The 16,098-nt window shown below is 31.9% G+C and overlaps 1 protein-coding gene across 2 annotated transcripts in view; it reads right to left on the reverse strand.

The window, feature by feature from the left end:
- Positions 1–427: 427 nt before the first annotated feature.
- LOC143258636 (glutamate receptor ionotropic, kainate 2-like) overlaps positions 428–16,098 on the reverse strand; it is a 70,780-nt gene continuing 55,109 nt past the window's right edge. Inside the window, exons 7-15 of one of the 2 annotated variants that reach the window (XM_076517884.1) lie at positions 15,431–15,589; positions 14,341–14,445; positions 12,824–12,931; positions 12,393–12,596; positions 6,373–6,734; positions 4,224–4,422; positions 3,606–3,828; positions 1,620–1,888; positions 428–864 (exon numbers count right to left, since the gene is read on the reverse strand). In XM_076517884.1, the coding sequence (XP_076373999.1) occupies positions 712–864; positions 1,620–1,888; positions 3,606–3,828; positions 4,224–4,422; positions 6,373–6,734; positions 12,393–12,596; positions 12,824–12,931; positions 14,341–14,445; positions 15,431–15,589 (1,782 nt within the window). In that variant the 3' untranslated portion in view covers positions 428–711. Of the gene's footprint in view, positions 865–1,619; positions 1,889–3,596; positions 3,829–4,223; positions 4,423–6,372; positions 6,735–12,392; positions 12,597–12,823; positions 12,932–14,340; positions 14,446–15,430; positions 15,590–16,098 lie in introns of both variants that reach the window. The other variant, XM_076517883.1, reaches the window with a different exon arrangement.

The following is a 16,098-nucleotide window of genomic DNA, read 5'->3' on the forward strand; positions in this document are numbered from 1 at the left end:
CTTCATTATCATTTTAATGGTTCAAACACACTGCAGCTATTCTCGATTATATGATCTCATAAGTTAATCTTAAGCATTCGTAGAACCTAAATTATGCTCCAGTAAAACATTGAATAAATTATCAAGTCCGTTTTGAACAAATGATTAACTAAGATATTTAAATAAACACGTATTTATGTTATGACAGGAATATTATTTCCCAAGAAAAAACATATGAAGTTCTTTTAAAACGCCATAAAATTTAAATACCAAAGAGACAGTCTTGCTCGACAATAATCTTCATGTAACAGTCACTGGTTTCTGCTTTGTTCATGAATCAGTAAGTACAACGTATGTTTGAGGAGGAACATAAATTTAAGTTAGAAGGATGAGTAGTTATAACAAAATCTATGTAAAAATAATTGTGATTTTCACAGAGCCAAGGATCTGGCTAAGCTCATTTTTGTATTCTTGAGTCGGTACATTTCAGATTTTGTGGGACAATAATGGTCGTCATTAGCCATACAATCCAGTGGACAGATTGGGTTTTAACAAGTTAAATCATCTTTAGTAACATCTAATGTTTACACTCTCTACATGTTCCTCTGCAGTGTCCATCACGAAAATGTCTACATTACAAATATTGGTATGTAAAATACGACAAATGCGGATATTCGAAGAACAATATAATGCTAGTTAATTCACTGTTCGCATTGTTGATTTGTGAAAAAATTAAGAATAAACGGTATTAAAATTAGGTATTGATGATATGTGTGGGAAGTCGCTGTTGGTCTCCAACTCAGTCTTCCGTGGTACTGGTTTGGTTGAACTCCGACACGTCAAAGCGAACTTTAATTCTTTCACCATTTCCTTGCAAATAGGTTCCTGTAGTGGCAAAAGTAAAGATAACAAAGTTCAGAAGACATAACTGCTATTTCCTAGCAAACGAATAAATAAATAAGCTATAACAACTCTAAAGTGAAAGTGGTAATAACTTAAGAAATATTTATTATTCAGGGAATTAAAAGCACTACCTTGTACGAAATCCATAATGCAGTAAAATTTTTAGATGAAAATAAACATTAATATACTTTAAATGATTCTCGGACAGTGTGGAATCGAAATTAAGCAAAACATCTCATTTGCGTCTTTCAGTTAATTAACTTCAAACACGAGGTCCAAAACTATCTTACTTTTTATTAATTGATATTCTCTAAATACAGAACCAATATTTAACAGGTCTAATAGCCCACTAGAGGAATTCAACATAAAATGATTCTACGATGTTGTTTCATGGTGCACTTAAAAATTACTTTATAACGTAATGATTCATCGGTGCTTCTTTTCTGCAGTTGTTCCAAGATAAGTAATTTATTTGAATATGAAGAATGCGATTGGGTGTCCACATCCAATAAAACCTGTAACAATATCTCTTAATATTCAAATGTTCAAGCATTTCCAAATATCTGTTTTAATGACAAAATTAAGAGTACATTTCTTGGACTATCTGGTTAACTTGTGAATTTTTTTAATTCTCTAAACATTGGAATTTCATTTTTTCATACATCAAAACTTTTCTAGGATTGTTAACTTTATCCTTTTATATCCTATTGAAAGAAACATTTAAAAAAAATTCCTACTCTATCTTCTGTTGCCATCTTTTTTGCTTTCCAGAAGAATTCCAACACTGCCACAACAGTTGCCATGGCTAATCCGCCCAGAAGCACTACAAACACGCCTCCAACGTTGGCTAAACCAAGCTCTCGAACAGAACTAGAGCCCTTTTTTGATTCAACACATTGGCCGCCTCCTTTCTTTTGTTTCCACCATCTTTCCTTGAGAATATGCAAAACTCCACCCTCTTGAAGCTTAAGTATGCCACTGGACAAAGGTGTTCTGTAGGGAGACCCTATAATAGAAACGTCAGAATATCAACAAACTTAATTTTGAGAGAAAATTAACCCATATTTACCAAATAAAAAGAAATATATATATATATATATATATTTAACGAGAAGTCTATCAAGAGTGGTTGAATGATGGACGTATCGGGGCTCGAATACAAATATTATGGGCTAGCGTCTTCTAATTATATAAACGCGTTCCGCACTTCGGAGCAATGAATGTGCCATAAATTTGTCTGAATATTTGTTTAAAGCAACACAAGGGCTATAATTTTAAGTTTATAGACTATAAATAAACCTGCTAGTTAACAACACTCACTGCCAATTCTTGAAATACTTCAATCGAATAGTGGGACTTGACTATCATTATTATAACACACCCAAAGTGCTAAGACAATTTTGTAACAACAGATCATGAATTATGAAACCCTGAATTCATAATTTTGCACACAAGCCAACTGGCGATACTTAGTGCATGGTGTGCTATAAGAGTGAGAGTCAAATCCCCCTATTAGGAAAGAAAAGATAATACCAAAAATTAGCGATTTTTAATTAATATATAAATTTTTACTCAATAAATTCGCTCCCAAGTTCACACCTGTGGAATTTCGTTTTGCCCTAACTGCATGTTTAAACAAATATTCATTTTTTTGCCAGAGTTAAAGTTATTAGGTTGATACGGTTTTTATTTATTTAAAAAAATGAGTGACATAGACTTCTGGTTTGTTTATTTTTTGAATTTCGCGCAAAGCTACTCGAGCTAGCCGTCCCTAATTTAGCAGTGTAAGACCACAGAGAAGGCAGCTAGTCATCACCACCCATCGCCATCTCTTGGGCTACTCTTTTACCAATGAACAGTGGTATTGACCGTCACATTATAACGCCCCACGACTGGGAGACGAGCATGTTTGATGCGACCGGGATTCGAACCCGCAACCTTCGTATTACGAGTCGAACGCCTTCACACGCTTGGCCATGCTGGGCCCAACATAGACAGCTAGAAAGTTGATTTATTTTCAGGTTCGTGTCAATCACATCATTTGTATTCTAACAAAAGGTATATAAATATATAATTTTTATAATAAATTACCCATTGAGAAATAAAAGAATAACTTTCGACAATTATTTTCAATTAAAATGTTTTTATAAAATATTTATATATATATAATCACTTTTCATTTTGTGATATAATACTTGTGTAAATAAATGAGTGTGTTCTGCCTGTACATTATTTTAAAACTATAACAAAAGCTTGAGAATAAACCTTTTAAACCAGATTAAAATATCCCCTTACAAATTTAAAGTACTGTGAATCACATTTACATGACATGGAATAAACAACATATTGTGCGTCACTCATACGTAAGTGATAAGATACTTTACCGTAAACACCACGTCACTCATAAACAATATAACGCTTTGGTATAATCATTGACAAAAGTCTATGTTTGAAGATCCTACCATTCAGGAGTTATAGGGTTAATATAGATTTTTTTTTTTATTACTGAAATTTCAAATGGTGTTGACACAAACGAATAGGTTTATCAGGCAGCAAAACAGTTGTTTTATACTAAGTGACGTTATTTAACACATTTGTTTATCTTCATAAGCACATTCTCGTTTTATGATTAACGTATAACTCTTATTAACGTTAAACAAATAATAAAGTTTGCAGAGAAGTGTATTTTATTTTACTTGAAAATGGATAGCTACCATTTTTACCTTTGGGAGTAGCTATTCCGTAGCCTTTCGAATCTAGTAGACCGCCAATCCGGGTTAGATTACAGTTTCTCTCCACTCTATATTCGATGGAAGCTGATTCCATTAGGAAAGCATAGTTTCCTTCCAAGACGCGATCAACTCCTTCGCTGTTGGATTTAGTAAAAACACTAGGGTCTTTTTCCATCTGTTTCCACATTTTCTGATAAGTTGGAATTTTGGATTCCTACCAAAATGATCAAGTTAATTAATTAGCACATTTTCTCTTCGTATTTTATTCTTCTAAATCTTTTGGATTGAAGAAGAAATTCAGAAAAGATCAATATATATATTCTTGAAAAAACATATAATCTAAAAAATAATGCAATGAAATAAAAATGTCATATTCAACTTCAAATCATGTCATTTTCAACGGTCTTTGTATTTTTTGTGACACATAAATAATCAAAAATTTAAATTAACAGTAAAAATTAAACTGATGCAATCTTACTGGTACTTAATGGCATTTAAAAGTAATACCTTTAACACTAAAAAGTGGATGCTTTCAGTGAAGTTTTTACATAAAAAAGTTAGATGATTAAAATACTAAAATTTAGACCACTTAAACACAGTCAGATTTACCTTAAAGAAAGCCTTAGTTGATCCGGTTGCCAGGCAACCATATTTGATTTTAGTTTGCTTCACGAGGTCCTCAGCATTCTCTATTGGATAAACAACTTTTTCAACAGTCAGGAAAGCAGCAAGATTGGCAGTGTAAGAAGATATCATAATTAAAGTGAAGAAATACCAGATTCCAGCAATAGTTCTAGTTGACATTGCTCTGTCGTCATGAAACAAAAATAGAGGGATTACTATTTAAATGATAAACCTCGTTTGTTCAGAAATCTTCTCAGAAAGAAATATCATAAGCTCAAAATTTATTTTTTTCTATTGCAATAAAGCTTTTGTGATGGAGGATTATTAGATTTGTGTTTAAACACAAACGCTAGACTAAAATATATGTTGACTCTCATTGAATATCATAATCTCTGTAATCTGTACTTGCTATAGAAAGTAAGCAAAATGTGTCACATTAAGATCAAGTGGCAGTATCTGCATATATTTTCTGTTCGAAATTCTCATAACTGAAACATATACTAAAATTATGAGTACTTTTGACAGGAAACCCTGGCCAATAACACTTAATAAAATGGCTACAATAAATATCGAGAATATAAAAGCTTTATTTGTCACATCTTTCCCATAATTTAAGACATGAAAAAATAAAATAAAACAGACATAAATTTAAAAAGTTCCTTTAATTTCTGGGTGACAAAATATTAATGCTTTCTATAGTCAGTCATCACACTGATATAATTGTTAGAAAGCTGAGTATTTTCTTTATTATAATTACATTACAAAGATAGTTAGTTGATACTTTTTTCATAATTTATGGGTTCAGTGTTTTTTTTAACTTTGTATTTCCTTAAAACAGATTTAGCTATTCTGAGTCATCTGATTATGTTCATTGGATAAACAGGTTGTACATTAGTAAAAAAACAAAACGAACTATCAGAAGTCTCATACAAGAGAAACTGGTTACACATCCTTACGTCCTCTTGAGTCTTACACTATTTTCTGGCCGAAAAACAACTGATTAAAAAACGCCTATATGACCGCTGATTTTAAAATTCTTTTAAGGACACAGGAGGTCAAAATGTTATTTAGTATAAAGTGATTTAGAAGACGTTGAAATTAGGCAAGCTTCTGATTAAGCAGACATAGATAATTCTTCTTTTTATGTTTAGAATTTCATGTTTTATGTCTTTTTACGTTTTATCTTCATATAAGAGATTCTGATTATCATATCGAATGTAAATCAACAATGGTTTTATATAAAACGGGTAACATTCGTCGAAAACTGCTTAATTAAAATCTTCTCTAATTTCAACACCTCCCAAAGTCACCTTAAGCTTAACGACTTCCTGTGTCTTTAAAGGAATTTCAAGATCAGTGGTCACGTAGGGTTTGTTAAACAGGTGTTTTCCTGCCGAAAGACCACGTGAGACTGAAGAGGACGTAATAATATGTTTAACTAGTTTAACTGATATCAGACTTCTGACAGCTCGTTCTCTTTATCGTGTTTTTTTTTTTTACTAGTTGTTACACACGATACTGCGGTGTTTCATTACTCTGCCATACTTTGTTTTCTACAATTCCAGACTGAAACACGCCAGAAACTTTTTACTCTCCATCACGTAAATAAATTCTAAATCTAAATGTGAGAAAACTCGTTTAACTAGATTTTGAATATGAAATACATCAAAATTTTGTTTATTTTATGTATATTCGTTTTAAAACTGTTTTTATTTCCACGTAACCATTAATGCACAATAAAATTTAAGATATGTGTCTTAAATCAACACGATCTTTATCGTTCAGTGAATGCAGTTTGTTTTGTTTTTTGAATTTCGCGCAAAACTACACGAGGGCTATCTGCGCTAGCCGTCCCTAATGTAGCAGTGTAAGACTGGAGGTAAGGCAGCTAGTCATCACCACCCACTGCCAATTGTTGGGCTACTCTTTTACAAACGAATAGTGGGATTGAGCGTAACATTATAACGCCCCCACGGCTTAAAGGGCAAGCATGTTTGGTGCGACGGGGATTCGAATCCGCTTTCCTCAGATTATGAGTCGAACGCTTTAACCCACCTGGCCATGCCAGGCATATTGAATGCAGAGCTGTAATAAAACTTACTAAAAATAAGTTTATATTTTAGCAGAATATTACCTTGGTGCTAGATCAGATCCCTGTTGCATAAGTGAACCAATAGTAAACCATGAACTATTGAGCAGACTGAAGCTATTCTCCAATACTTGGTCGTCTTGTCGACATGGATGAGGATTCCCCCACTCATACGGACTAAGTCTTCCTACTAAAAACAGTGTCAACGAAACTCCAATATAAGCACCCATCATGTATATCCAGACTTCCATTGAAAATGGTGAAAGAAAAGAGAATAGAGATGTAACCTTAGTAACAGGTTTCTTAAACAATATACTAATTCCAGTGTTCATAAATGGCATGGTGAAGTCGACCGCTTCCTCTCTAGAGCTACTAATGGTGAGGTCTACAATAGCAATATCAGCTTCCTGAAATACATTGATAATAAATAACAGTTGGTACTTGTTCAAATTTAAAACAATGGTGTTTATTATAACATATTTAAAATACAATCGAAAACAGTAAAATATTTGATACTCTATAAAATAGGAGAAAACATCAGGATATAAATTGAATAAATTTGAATTTAGAAAAAGAGGGAAGGAAAATGTAATAAAGTTGGGAGAGAAATGATAGAGAGGAAAAATGTTATTCGAGGATTATCTGCTGGCCTTAATTTTGAATTGATAAACTAGAGGAAAGACAATTAGTCAAGAATACCCACCGTCAAATTTTAGGCTACTTTATGCTAATGAATAGTGGACTGATCATTAATAATAATGTTCCATGGCTGATAAAGCCAGAATGCTCTGTGACAGGTTTCAATCTCGCGACCAACAGATTAAAAGTCCAACTCTCTAAACACCTGGAATGGCATGAAGAGATAAGAATGTGTAAGAAATGTTAATTTATAAACAGCGATGTACCAAAGTGTGAAACGTGTTTTCGCAGCAACGGGACGCGAAACAAAGAGTGAAACGTAAATCGCATTATTCAGCCAGACAAAATTAGCACACGTGTGAGAGTGGTTGCTCTTAACTAGCCTCATTTTCTCTAACCTATCAGTTGAAAATTAAGGACTGCTTTGTGTTGCTTTGATCGAAAATTCTAACAAAGAACTAAACTAACTAATGAATAAAATATTTATTGTACACGCGTATATATTACTGTTCCTATATATATCATATTAAATTTTATGTTTTTTCAACAATTCATATCTTTATTTCATAAGACATACGATTAGTATTCTATGTCAAGCACGGTATCAATCAGGCAGACCACTTCTGTAAACGAAATAAATGAGAAATGTGACTCATTGTAGAATAGTACGGCCACCTTACCACAAGTTGACAAAACCTCTATATTAAGAATTTGAAAGTTAAAACTGTTTATAATAAAGATATTCTAGGCAATCTGTAATTTTTTTTTTCATAAAACATATTTTTTCTACGTGGAAAAGGTATACGTAACACCTCATAAAAGATACTAATGAAATAGATTGATGAATCTCAGAATAAATTTTCATTGCTTAAAATATCAATAGTTACTATGTGAAGTACTTCTTAATGACAAGAAACCCAATTTTTGTCAATCTGAAGATGACCTAGGAAGGTCGAAACGTTGTTCTCTGCTCATGAATAAAAGTTAATGCCCGTACCAGCCGTTCTGAGATACAATAGTCCCTAGTAGTGTTAAGACGCTTTTGACTATTTATAACAATTTCTGTATCAAGTGATTGAAAACGAATAAAATCTTGACAGAGGGTATTATATCAAAATTCTAACTGATCAATGATTGCATTCTCATTTGAATTTCTAGCTTATTTAATTATACTAAAAGCACAATATATCTATAATAATGAAAAAAGAAACAGATAAATTTAAAAAACAAGAAAAGGTAAAAGGTTTATCATCTAATCTGCATTACATAAACACGTCATTAGTCATGCTATTTTCGATATCTTAAAGTTACTGGAGTGTAACATTTAGCATAAAGCCTATTATCTATGGCGTAAACAAACCTAAAATATCAAGTTTTATTACGTATAGTAATCCTGCTGCATAATTTTGACAATTCTATGGAACACAAATGTGATAAAAACCTAAATAACTTTAGTAACCTTAACCCTTTAAACTCTCTGTTCTACATACATTTAACTACTATTATTCTGTCAGACAAGAAAAGCTAAGAAGTTGATGGTTGGTATTCTTAAATCTCTCAGCTTTACCACTTCAAAGTTACTTACGGTAGTGCAGTAAGTGTGTAGATCAAAATTTTACCTATAATGTTTTACTGAGATATTTATATTTGATAAGAACTATTTCCATATCCTATTCTTCCTTCAGGAATATTTTCTTCGTCGTTGATTAACGTCCTGAAGGCTACAAGTAACGACTATTATCCGATACCTCAAACTCTAATGCCACAAGTTTTTGAGAATGAAAACGAGGATAATTTACAAACTTTTCTCAGACCTTTCCCTGAACGTGGACATCAATTTTAAAATCCACGTTTAAGTATTCTACAGATACATAGTCCATCGGAATACGGTGCTGGACTGGGTTGCTGTGATTGCAGTTTCTAAAACCTTCTTTCCAATAAAATCAGACAGACATTGATTTCAAGGTGTAGTTGGCAGTTTATAAATTTGTGAACTGTAACTTTTGTAGAGTTTAAACCCTTAATAATTATGTTAACTAGGGTAGCGGGAAATATGCCCAATTTCATTCTTGTAGGGTTTTGGGTTCAATAGTTTTTCCACGTAACCGATATCTCTTTGCTTTGAGAATGAGGGCATATATTATGGTTGATTTGGAGTGTGTTTTTGTAGCTTGTTGCTGTAAATTTCTGCTATGTAATGTTCCTGCTTTTAATTAAATGTTGTGTCATTTAGCACGATTTTATTTCTTAATCTTTCTGTTTGAACATTTATTTTCGAATCTTTTTTACAATTCTCCAGACGTAAGACTACCCAAGTAGACAATGCATTGTAGAATGGTCGGAAATTTGTTATAAACGAAGTATATGCGTTATACATGTCACAGTGGTGTCAACACCGCACTGTAGAATATTTGTAAATTTTCTTGAAACAAAGTATACAAGCGCTAAACATGTAGCCGTGGTGCGAACACTGCTCTGTAGAATAGTCGGAAATTTGTTATAAACAAAATATACACTAATAATGTCACAGTGGTACTACGACTCGCATCTGTAGCAACACATCAGTACATCTATTTCATTCTGTTTGCTTGTTGTTAAATACGAAGCTTTACAGTGGGCTCTATGCTTTACCACCGCTGATATCAAAATTTGGATTATAGCGTTATAAACCTTCAGATTTACAATTAAGCTACTGAAGGACACGTGTGTCATTTAAATAAAACTATATTAATCCTTTACACGCTTGTTTTGACGATGTAATACGTCAACTCGTCTGGATCACAGCACAACAAAAGTTTCTTCACAACAAACAGTGTTGTTTAAACAGAATATCATCTCTTAATCTCAGCTCTTTTATATTAAAAGTACAATCGCTTATACTTTGTAATACTGCAGTTCTTTTATCTATCTACCTACAAACATGTCTTTATGAAGATTCGGTATTGTAATTTCCAAAAACTTTCAACAAGCTTTAAGGTTCATTAGTCCAACATTAAATTCTAAGAATGCTTAGGTCTAGTATAAAATAAAATCGATCATTGGTAATTAATCACAGTGATGAATAAACTGAAACACTGTATAATACGTATTATATTTCTACTACCAAATAAAGTAAGGAAGGAAAGAGGAGAGAGAGAGCTGGTTGAGCATCTATTGTTCCATGAAACAATGTATATTCTTTAAGACTGATGTAGTATTTACGTTTCTTACTAACAGTATCTTTTGAAATGTGTTCTGAAGGCTTTATGAAATTATTGTCCATATCCAAGAAGAATCACTTTGTCCTTAAAGTTTATTGAAACATAGTTTTATAAATCATCAGTGGTAATGTCAGAGAAAGGTTGTAGTTAGAAGCAATGCGTATCAAGTTGCTTCCTTCATAATGATGTATTTATTACAATGGAAGAGAACCTGTATCAATGTTATCTGAATCCTCAGTTGTTACACTGAAAAACATTGAAGCTGGTCAAAGCACCTTGACTGTGGCCTTAGTTATAAAATATGCTATCCAAATTATCGTAATAGGCATCTGTTTAGCATGTGTAATATGGATCATAACCATCTGAAGATGCAACAAGAAGCATGAAAGTTAGTAATCAGAATGGAGCACCATCAATACCAACCAAGCTCAAGAAACATCCTCGCCAGTTCTATTCAATGTTTAAATAGTCTTAACTGATTTTGTGTAATAAGTTTTTTTGACGACGTTCGGAGATACAGAAGAGGCTTTAACAAGCCTGAAATTAAATGTCAGATGTAATCATCCATTATCAGAGTGAAAATATGGTGCAATGACATAGAAATGGTAATTAGAGTTATCAAAGGTATGAATGAGTGCAAGTTGCAGCAGAAAATAAAACAGCAGAACATCACCTGCTTATGTTCTATCAAAAAACTTTCAACTCCATCCTAAGTTATACACTACTACTGAGGATTAATGTGAGTGTTATACTGTTAGATAAGATTGAAAACGTACAAACACCTGTTTCATGTTTTAAAGAAATGTACCTCAATCATTCCCATCAAAGATTTTTTACACCTCACAAGCTTCAGCAGCATTTCAGAGCACAAAAACTGGAGAATGAAACTGGTGTTCATACTATTTCACATGAAAACATACCAGTCAGACCATTGTTTCTGTTCGATCAGATTGTGGACATGGGAAGTTCAAGACTGATATGCTGAATAATAGAAGGCAAAAAAATCGTCCTACTTTTTAGAAGAAGGATGAGTAACCGTACACTGATGTCATGTAACACAATTATAGTTTGTTATTGCCGGTAACATGTTTTATTCAAAAGCAGTTAAGCCTGTGTATTGCCATGAGTTATTGACATGTTCTCAAATGAATAATAGCGTCAAAGGTTTCAAGTCTGGTCAAACAAATAATACAAATCAAAAATCAGGCATGTAATGAAATGTTTGTTTGTTTTTGAATTTCGCACAAATCTACTCGAGGGCTATTTGTGCTAGCCGTCCCTAATTTAATAGTGTAAGGCTAGAGGGAAGGCAGCTGGTCATCAACACCCGCCGCCAACTATTGGGCTACTCTTTTACCATAATGAAATGTAATAAACGATCAAATACGTTTCCACAGTCGACAAAATTATAGGAGGAAATAGATGAATTTCCAGCTCTATTCACAAATTGGATATTAGTATTTAATCATGTAAATCATAAAGCATGTGTACTTAGTTATATACACAATGATAAGGTCATAAAATGATGGAGAGAAGATAATTTACTTGAAGAATATTTTGTAGCACTTCTCATTTATGTATTCATTCCGATCCATTTATACAAATAATGTGTGTCCATACTATTTGTTTTCTTATTTTTAATGATATTCTATGAATCTTGCAACACAAGATATAACGTATAATAAATATTAGAAAATTATTTATTGTAATGTTCGTTGGTTTACTTATGCATAAGAGTATTAAATACATTTTTTTTGTTCACTTCAAACTTTTAGCAATCGCAAATTGGTTGATATAGTTACACTACACGTGAAAGTATTGAACAACAAGTTCTAAGGTAAAGAAAACTCAATGAAGTGTCAACGAATTATTTAATTCAAAATGAAAGAAACCAACAAGTGTTTTAAGTAAGAGTCAGAGAGGTGTAATGAAGTTTATTGAAAGATAATTAAAAAAAAAGAACTTCTCAAATTTATTTACGGAATGTAAACATGTCAGAATATAAAGTTCGTTCTAGGTGAAGTTGCTCACAAATAATAGATTTATTAATAGTACTTCTAAAAGAGATTTCTAAAAACAAAGAAACGTGTTTTTTGTGTGTTTTCGTGGGTGTAACGTTTTCTTTGATCTGTGTATGTACAATAGTGCAGGATTTCGCTGTTGTAGTAGAGGTAAAAAATAAATTGTTACAGAGGAGGTCTGTATATTTAAGTTTCAACTACATACCCCTCTAATTAACTCTCCAATCATACCGTTCCATTCTCCTTCTTCGTTTTTAATACCGTAAGCATTGTCGTTAACTAGTTTAAACCGGTAACTGAAGCCTAATTGCTTTGAGAGTTCGTGAATGATATCCACACAGTACCCTTCGTAGCGGTCATTTCCACCCAGTAACTCAGCCGATTCTTTCAACATGGTATAGGGAGGATTCTATTCGAGAAGAATAATAAAAATGATTAAGTTTAACATAATTATAGTATTTTTTGTGGAAATAATAAAATAAACTATGGGAAATATCAATTATATTTTTACATGTCGTATATAAGACAAAAGTGAAGCAATTTCTAAGTTTATATTACAACAATATGTCTTAGTCTGTGCTAAAGTTAAAAGGAAATATGGCTATATTTATATTTATTTATTTTGATTCAACTTACTATCACTGTAGTTACTATTAAGCTCTTGTTCTGCATGAGTAATGCATTATACTCAGAAGAGGCGTTCACAGTAATATTTACCCCATAGTTTGAATGCCACGTACCTATCTGAAAAAAATGAAAAAAAAACAACAGAAAATATAAGACAGCATATTGATTCTTCATTCTTGTAAAATTCAATACGAATGCAAAACATGCCTGAACAGTTGACCCGTCATTATAAATTTCAGTACTTTTTAAAAGACACTCGTATAAAAATATTTAAAAAATGGTAATAAAAAAGTTAAACCCAAAAAATAACGCTAGTCTCATTTTTAATTTAAATTAAAAAACACACTGAACCATGCCTTCAATAAACATTTTTGTTTCACTTTTAAACGGATTTATTCATTAAAAGTCACGATTTGGAGAGGAAAAGAAATTTAGAAAGAGTTTATTTTGTTTTTTAGTTTGTCATTAAGCACAAAGCTACACAATGAGCTATCTGTCCAACAACGTTGTAAGTCCGCAGACATGCGGTAGTGCCACACAAAATCATAAATAAATAAGCTGTGTCACTGTCAAATAAATATTTTCTTGAGTTTGTTCGTTTTCATAAATAGTGTTTATAATAAAACTATTCAGATATCGTTTATCTAGATCTATTTTGAGGAAATATATTAGTCGTGAAAATTTCAAAAAAGTAAAGGTTTACACGTGTAAAATAAACAGAACATAAATTGACTTTCAACTAATTCGATTTTTTTCTATGTAAAAACATTTTAGCATCAGTTATTTGGAATATTTGACAGTTTTTATACGAATTATCCTCGTAAGTAAATAATCTTTAATATCCTTTAAATACAGAAAATCGAATTTAACAAAAAGATATTTATTTTAGCTTCTTTGTACTAATAGTATTTGTCCCAAATAAAAGTTAAGAAATACTTCATATTCTTTTATTTTCTAGTGATTAGTTTTAAATTATATTAAACTAATGTGCTTAATATAACTTTTCTAATGATTGGCAACTGTATAGAAAATATTATGCTTGGTTGACCTTAAACAGATAATTATATTTTATGGTGTAAAATTTGATGATGTTTAACAATTTTTCGAATAAACCTCATTTTTGTCACATATATTTTATCATACAGTTTCTCATTTGAAAATAAATGTTTACATTATTCTTTTTAACAAGGAAAATGTTATAACTGTTAAAATATATAATACAAACCAAATTTCAAAGATTTGATTTGTTTGTGTACCGTAACAGAATATTGTTTTAATGTATTTTAGGAATATAAAAGCGTTAATTAAATATGTTGCTGACAATCTTATGTTACTTTTTACGCTAACTAAAAATATCAGGATTATACATCCCCCTAAATTAGTATTTAACTATGCTTCCCTTAAAGTTAAGAGCTTGTTAATAAGACATATCTGAAGTATTAAGAGCAACACTTTTTCGTCATTTGTTTAAGAAAGAATAATTGTGTTATAGCACCACTTGTATCTCACAAAACATTTTCTCAAACCTTTTCCAGTCCATCATCGAACAGAAAGAGAAGGTCCAAAACAAAATCTGAACGATATCCTTGTTGGTCGAACTTCACTTCTCCTGTTAGTCCTTGTATCTTGATCTGTAATAGCGATAAAAGGTCTTTGCTTATTAAAGTGTAAAACAATGAATATAAATTAACTAAATAAAGCACACCTTTGCATATCATTAGTTTCCTTCTGAATTTCATGATCATATACATGGTTAAAAATTATCAAGAAAGTTTTTGTCTTAATCAGCACATAATAAAGATACAAACATTCACCACCATCCTTACGAATGTGTAGTATACTATAAGATCTAATTAGATATAAAGCTACTCTGGACACTTTGATACGTTGCAAAAGTTCTAATATATGCCTACGCCTGGTTTTTTAGGGTTCTTTATCTTGTGAGAATTTTGTGAGATATTACACAGTAACACACACATAAACGTATAAGTTGAAGTGGTTAGTCATAGAATATAACAAACCGTCCAAATTAAGCTGTTTATAAAACGTATTTAAACCGTCAACACTGCATTATTTTCATGCTAAAACTTCACATTATTTTAGAACTAAACGATGGATTAGACACAAAAATTTGACAGTTGGAATACTTCAAATATTCAGGCAAATTAAAATTCTGGGCTTCATAAAACAACATAAGCTGCTATGATAACTAGAAGAAAAAGATTTGTTTTGGAAAGATGTGAAGTCTTACCAACCCAGTTATCTTAAGGAAAGAGAAAGTGCACAAGAACTAAAACTAATTATTACGTGAATGTTGATATTTTATCGCTAAACCTTCAACATAAAAAGTTATCGGACGTTTAAACACGCCCAATCACTCTTTTTTATCAACTAACAGAACCAAAAAGAAAACATTTTCTGGAACCAACATACAGAAAGCTACAAGATTGGATCACGCTCAGATCAGCTATACGTAATGTGGTCCTTCATAAATGGTGAACAAACGTGATTATAGGGAGTAACTGAGCTACAAAATCGGACTAGCTGATGAGGTTTGTTTTATTTATATTAGAAGCAAGTCGATAAATTAAGTCTTGATAGAATTTGATAAATTACCAGTTTCATGAGGTTCCGCAGACTTGTTCCAATAGCATCTTCAGATGGCTCTCCTGACTTACAGAATATTGGAGGAAACTCTATCCTTTTGCTGGTATCAAAGTCAGCAAGAGCCTTGGTAAATAATTTCACAGCATCATAAATCAGTGCTGTCTGAGTCTGAAACAACGGAAATTAAAAGTGTCTGTACAAGTAAGAAAAGGACACGTTTAATTTTACGGTTCTTTTTGTTAAATAAACATTAAACGAATGATTAAATCAACTTCAATTAAATTCGAGAAAAATAGCGTAACTATTAATGAATATGTCAAGAGGGACTACTATAGTTAGAAACAAACCATTGAGAAAATTTTAACTACAACTTTACATTAATTTAATACACTTCTTCTATTGGTCAGTTTTATAAAGCGTTAAGTATGTGATATTAAAATGCCTTCGAATATGCAGATTAGCAAGTCACGGTGAAAACTATTTGTTTTGAATTTCGAGCAATGTAAGTCTAGAGGGAACTCAGCTAATCCTTACCATCCACCGCCAACTCTTTGTTTACTATTTTACCAGCGAATAGTGGGATTAAGCATCACATTATAACGACCCCACTGGTTAAAGCCCGAGCATGTTTGGTGTGACGGGGATTCAAAACTACGACCCTCGGTTTACGAGTCGAG

This window comes from Tachypleus tridentatus, chromosome 8 (genome assembly GCF_004210375.1).
Source record: "Tachypleus tridentatus isolate NWPU-2018 chromosome 8, ASM421037v1, whole genome shotgun sequence".
Taxonomy (NCBI): Eukaryota; Metazoa; Arthropoda; class Merostomata; order Xiphosura; family Limulidae; genus Tachypleus; species Tachypleus tridentatus.